Source organism: Aristolochia californica, unplaced genomic scaffold (genome assembly GCF_029961685.1).
Source record: "Aristolochia californica isolate CCGP_79_NKW_82.1479 unplaced genomic scaffold, dmAriCali1.0.hap1 SCAF_7, whole genome shotgun sequence".
NCBI classification, from domain to species: domain Eukaryota; kingdom Viridiplantae; phylum Streptophyta; class Magnoliopsida; order Piperales; family Aristolochiaceae; genus Aristolochia; species Aristolochia californica.
The window spans coordinates 32,178,949-32,185,442 of NW_027182268.1; the positions used below are offsets into that span (position 1 = coordinate 32,178,949).

The 6,494-nt window shown below is 38.1% G+C and overlaps 1 protein-coding gene across 1 annotated transcript; it reads left to right on the plus strand.

Annotated features, from left to right (window-relative positions):
* Positions 1-213: 213 nt before the first annotated feature.
* Positions 214-4,853, plus strand: LOC137936261 (YTH domain-containing protein ECT1). Its single transcript, XM_068780843.1, has 9 exons — positions 214-422; positions 1,693-1,769; positions 1,885-2,059; positions 2,282-2,358; positions 2,445-2,703; positions 2,841-2,998; positions 3,135-3,665; positions 3,830-4,042; positions 4,192-4,853. The coding sequence occupies exons 1-9, from the start codon at positions 380-382 to the stop codon at positions 4,525-4,527; spliced, it is 1,869 nt and encodes a 622-aa protein (XP_068636944.1). The 5' UTR covers positions 214-379; the 3' UTR covers positions 4,528-4,853.
* Positions 4,854-6,494: the final 1,641 nt, after the last annotated feature.

Genomic DNA, 6,494 nt, shown 5'->3' on the forward strand with positions numbered 1-6,494 from the left:
TTTCTTCGTTCGGCTGGCGTACATCTTTCCTTTTCGCTTATGGGCGGCCCCGCGTGCGCCCGCAGTTGCTCATGCAATGACGGCAGTACCCTCGTGTCAAAATTCGGCAAAGCGAAACGGCGAAAGCCCTGCTCGCTGCTCCCTCTTTTTTTTAAAAGGAAAAAGGAGAAAACCACAATGGCTTTTATAAATTAAAAAGAGGAGAAAAAAACATTGAAAGCAGACGGTGACCTAGATGTTTCTCCCTCGCGACACCTAAAACCCTCCTCCAAGAAACGTTAGGGGTGGGTGCAGGCATCGGTATCGCTACGATCGACAGACGAGAAAGGCACTGAAGAGAGCTTTTGAGATTCTCCTTACTCTTCGAGATATACGATTGATGGCAGCAGCGCAACAAGGACAGGATCGAATCCTTACGACTGGTGAGAGAAGATCCTCTCTTCTCTCTTTCGAGAATTGTCGGTTTAATTTTGTTTTTCTTAGTTTTCTTTTTTTCAAGCGTCCATGATGTTTTTTGTTTCTTTTTTTGTTTATTTTTTGTTTATTTTTTGTTTCTTTGGGTTTGTTTTTCGGTGTTGGATCTAATGCGTTTTCGGCGACTGAGGGAGAGAGTTCTTGAATCTTTGGCGCTTCTTGGGGTTGTTTTTAGCAAGAATTGGAATCTGATCTGTGGAATTCGAATAGTCTTTGGTTAAAATTTTGATTTGTATGTGTATTGATTTGGTTGTGCGAGAAAAATCCCTTTCGTTCGTTTTTCTAGATCAGCATAATATGTGATCACTCATCATTCATTTTTGTTAAAGAGTATTATCGCAACTATGTCAGCCTCCTCATTATGCTGTCTTATTTCTTGGCTTTCTTTGATAAATTTCCGTTCATCAAGTACTTATCTAACACAGTTGTTCATGTTATAGTTGGTTCTTCTCTATTTCCGGTATATCGACAACATTTTGAAACGTGCACTAGTCAGATTCGACTTTATTTTTTCTTCGCTTTATATATTTCTTCTTTTTTAATATTATTTACTTGTTGTAAGGGTAACATCAAATTTATGATTATTTCAACTGAGATGGAGGTTTGGAGGTTTCCAAGTAATTGCGTCTTTTGACAATTTTTTTTTCTGTTGTACAGCTCTGTTAATCTTAGGTAGTACCGATAGATTCTGAGATTATTGATTATACATGCCTAGAGCCTGGAGTCATTGAAATCTACAAGTTAATTGCGTTTTTTCTTTTCTTTTTCTTTTTCTTTTTCTTTTTCTTTTTTGTTAGCATATGACAAAAGCTAGAAACATGTATCCTCTTTTTTAATGTGTTTTTTAATTTTTTTATGGAGCTTGAAAGATTCTTGATAAGTTGGTGTACGAATTTCATTCCATCTGTTATTCTGTTTCTGCCGTACCACTGACTGATAATTTTGTGCCAAACAGACTCAATAAGCCTCTTTTTTCTTCAAAAAGAAAAAAGAGACAGAAATATTGTATATAAGTTGTCTTTGATTTTTATACAAGCTTTATTCTGTTCTAGTCACTGATTTGTAACTTGTGCTTTATGGACTTGATAATTCTCTTTGAAAAAAAGACCTGGAAAGATTCTAGTAAGTTGGTGTATGACTTTCATGCATTATGTAATTTTGTTTCAGTCCTCAAAACAGTCTTGGTCAATCACTAATTGGTAATATTGTGCTTTATAGACTTGACAGAGTCACTAAATATTCTGAGTGTAGATACGGAAGAAAAAACAGGAGGTGCAGAGATCCTGGACGAACAGGTGCCTTCTATCTACTTCTCTGTTCTTTTTCCCTTTTTTTAAGATAAGGTGGAATACATTTAAATGCATTTATAAAAAAAAGCACTTAAAAGGCATTATATGTCTTGTATGGCAGACGCTTGCAGCAAAAGATGACAGGATAGTGTCTCCCAGTGTGTCTCATGAACCAAAGACTGTAGGTCCTTCGATGGATATGCCTGGGCAACCAGGGACTACTGATGCAAGCCGAGATTGGAAGGCTGTTTACCCACCCAATGTCTATGCTCCTCAAGCTCATACTGTTTATTATGGTGGTTACATTCTCTACTTACCTATAGAGTTTAAGTAGTACAAGATATAGTGAAAAAATGTTAGCTTAGTCTCATAAGGAAACCAAATAAAACTGAACCATTTGTATATATTTTGGGAAAATATTGTTAATTTGTGGTGAGTTATTAAAGTAGTTCGTGTGTGCATAATGCCATTATTTAGCGATGCTGGCTCATTGATAAAGTAATCTCTGATCTTCTTAGGTTATGACAATGCTTCTACTGAATGGGAGGAATATCCTCAATATGTAAATTCAGAAGGCATGGAACTGGGATCTCCTGTAAGTGTGAAATCTTATTGTTTTGCTCTTTGGACTCCTTTGTTAATTTTAACCTCTCCAACCACTTCAGTTCTGTGATCCTGCAGAGTCTCTACAATGAGAATCCATCTCTTGTTTTCCATACTGGTTATGGTTACAATCCTCAAATGCCATATGGACCTTATTCCCCTGTCACCACCCCCATGCCTTCAGTGGGAGGAGATGGTCAAATGTACTCTCCACAACAATTTCCATTCACTGGTCCTTACTATCAGCAGCCTGTGGCACCTAATATGCCTTACATTAATTCACAGGCTCCTGTTTCACAGCCAGAACTTTCAATACCAGCTGGTGTTGATCCACAAGGTGCTTTTCTTACTAAATATCTGATTGCAAATGGTATTCTGATTGGACTAGAGTCGGTCGCTGTCCATCCCTAGTTATGTTCCTGTATTTTGTATGATCCAAAGCTGCTCTGACATTTTCTCATGACTTGAGACTAGGGTTTGATCTGTTTGGATCTGGGCCTTGGATGGATTGGTCAAAGTCACCAGATGGCCACAGGTCTTTGGGTTCGTTGCCATCTCCCGCCGTTTCGCCTCAACCTCTGACTATTATGGGTTCATTTGCCCATAATGTCTCGCCTTTGGCTGCTCGAATGGTATAGTCTGCAGTCTGCAAGTGTCGTAAACTTAATTGAGTCTTTTGGATTTCTATTTTTTATTATTTAATTTATTTTTAATTAGCTGAATGTTAACTTTCCAAGTTTTTTAATGACCACCTTAATTTGCTTTTAGGGCTCCCAGCAACAGAGACCACCATATGGTTATGGATCCAGAACAAACTCCTATGGTCAAAGCTACCTGCATGGGAGCATGTATCAAGGCAATGATTTTGGTGGGTCAAATTCTGGCTTGGCAATGAATGGTCGAAGCTGGATTGCAGCTGATACAGGCAGGAGAAGAGGGAGGGGATCTGGCTCATTGTGTAGTTGTAATGGACCTCTTGACGTACTGAATGAGCAAAATAGAGGTCCAAGGGCATCTAGGACAAAGACTCCAACCCTTGATCGAAATCTTTCTACAAATGGTAGAAACAATGAATCTACACCCAGCGAACCAAGTCAGTTGTACAATCGACCGGATTTTGCCATAGATTACGAGGATGCTAAGTTTTTCATAATTAAATCATATAGTGAAGATAATGTTCACAAGAGCATCAAATATGGAGTTTGGGCGAGTACTGCCAATGGGAACAGAAGATTAGATGCAGCATATCGGGAGGCAAAGGAGAAAGACTGCCCGTGCCCCGTTTTTCTTCTCTTCTCTGTATGGTCTCTCTTCCTTACGTATCATATGTCCTTTATATGCCACACTTAAGGCCTTTAGCTGGCTCATCTTTTCGGTCCACCTGAATCATCGATTATTAAGCTTATTTTGTCTTATGAATCAAAATGAAACAATGTTTTGCTATGGTCAAACGTATTTTGCAGGTGAATGCCAGTGCACACTTCTGTGGGGTGGCTGAGATGATGGGGCTAGTTGACTTTGATAAGAGTGTGGACTACTGGCAGCAAGATAAGTGGAGTGGCCAATTTCCTGTTAAATGGCACATTATAAAAGATGTTCCCAATAGTCAGTTTCGGCATATTATCCTTGAAAACAATGATAATAAGCCTGTGACCAACAGTAGAGACACACAGGAGGTATATAGTGCTTCTTATTCATCTCCGCTGTAGCAAGTACACTAAAAGTGTATATACGGCTCATTATGAGATATTTGCTGATACCCTACTATCAGCAATTCTTTGGTCAAACATTTGTTGAGCTTTTACTGTTTCAACAATCTGTGCAGGTGAAATTGGATCAAGGGCTTGAGATCCTTAAAATTTTGAAGAACTATGAATCCGAGCAGTCAATATTGCAAGATTTTGAGTATTATGAAGATCGGCAGAAGATCATGCAGGAAAGAAAGGCCAGGCAGCAGGCCAACGCATCGCCCGGTGCTGCCATGGCTAGCATTGACCACCGGGGTGGAGTGACAGGGGACCTTATTAAGAAAATGTCTAGGAGTCTCTCACAAGCCGTCACGTTAGAGGATGACCGCTTGCAAGAGAAAAGATCGCCGCCCACAGCTGCAGTAAAGCAGCCTGAAGATATTGCAACTGGAACGTCATTGCAAAGCAATTAGTGTGTATCTGCCGTCGTAAGTTCGTGGGTGTCTTGCCTATGGCTTTTCTGTGAGTATTAGACAACGACAAGTTGCGGCGTTTTCGTATTGTGTATATTACACATCTTGTCGTCGTGGTGGTAATCTTGATGTGTTTTTCCATCTTCCTTTTTCTTTTAATATTTTTTCGTAAGGTGTTTAGCAGCTATTCAATCTGCATTTGTAAAATTTCCCAGTTTAGAGGCAGGTTAATAAAAAAAGCGGTTGAGTTTTTTTTTCTTTTTCTGAAAGAATTCTTTTGTTTTTCTTCTTCCTTGTGCATCTTATCTATCATTTATTGTTCGGTGTATTGTCTTATCAATTATTTTTTCATTGTGATTGTGCATTAATTTTACAGTGTGGAATGCTTAATTTTACCGGTGTGTGGAATACTCAGAAAAAAATAATAATTTAGATACTTAAAGATTTGGTGGAAAATGAAGCGACTCGTGTCGCATGGCCTTAACTCTGCAAAGCCTGTCTGTGCGTGAAGAAGAAGCGACTCTCAGAATTGCAAAGCAGACGATCACCTTTAAAAAGAATTAAAATTTTAAAAATAATCAAACTTTATAAGTGCTAAAAATCACACTAGATTTGTATTGCCATATGATAGCAATGTTATAAATTTAAAAGATGAAGAAACAGCGCCAAGGATGCAAAGATCACCCATCTGTCAAACAAAGTTCAACTCAAAAAAGGCTACCAGCATAGAAGCATTGTGGCTCACGAATGAGTCACTGGATTATCACCACACAGTATTCAATTGTAGATCATGTGCAAGACCATAAAAAGGCTTAGCTTTCTATTTCTGTGGCTCAGTCACTTGCAGATGGAGGGATTCAGTGATATAACAGACAACCATACAAATGTTAAGCCCGTAAAAGACGCAAGTAGTCGTACTTGTTTGATAGAATCATGCATAGTTTTTCTCTGATGCAGGATATGTTGAATGAGAAATTAAGATTTCGACAAATTGAAGTTGAAATGAATAAGGCTCGCTCCAAGCAATTGGAACAGAAAAAAAGAAGAAGTCGAAGTTGGTATTCCTTTATATGCTGCTATGGATTACTTGGTAGCAAATTGCAATGGTAAGATAACCCACCGATCTTACTTTTTAATCTTTATCTTGGTTACATTTAGTTGGGTTGTTTGGTTCCTGCAGGCTTAGGTTGCGAGTTACTGAATTCTTTTCCTCATGATATTGACTAGTGATTGCCTTGTCATAAAATAAAGGACTACTAACAATTAAGAAGAAGTCGAAGTTGGTATTCCTTTATATGCTGCTATGGATTACTTGGTAGCAAATTGCAATGGTAAGATAACCCACCGATCTTACTTTTTAATCTTTATCTTGGTTACATTTAGTTGGGTTGTTTGGTTCCTGTAGGCTTAGGTTGTGAGTTACTGAATTCTTTTCCTCATGATATTGACTAGTGATTGCCTTGTCATAAAATAAAGGACTACTAACAATTAAGAAGAAGTCGAAGTTGGTATTCCTTTATATGCTGCTATGGATTACTTGGTAGCAAATTGCAATGGTAAGATAACCCACCGATCTTACTTTTTAATCTTTATCTTGGTCACATTTAGTTGGGTTGTTTGGTTCCTGCAGGCTTAGGTTGTGAGTTACTGAATTCTTTTCCTCATGATATTGACTAGTGATTGCCTTGTCATAAAATAAAGGACTACTAACAATTAAGAAGAAGTCGAAGTTGGTATTCCTTTATATGTTGCTATGGATTACTTGGTAGCAAATTGCAATGGTAAGATAACCCACCGATCTTACTTTTTAATCTTTATCTTGGTTACATTTAGTTTGGTTGTTTGGTTCCTGCATGCTTAGGTTGTGAGTTACTGAATTCTTTTCCTCATGATATTGACTAGTGATTGCCTTGTCATAAAATAAAGGACTACTAACAATTAAGAAGAAGTCGAAGTTGGTATTCCTT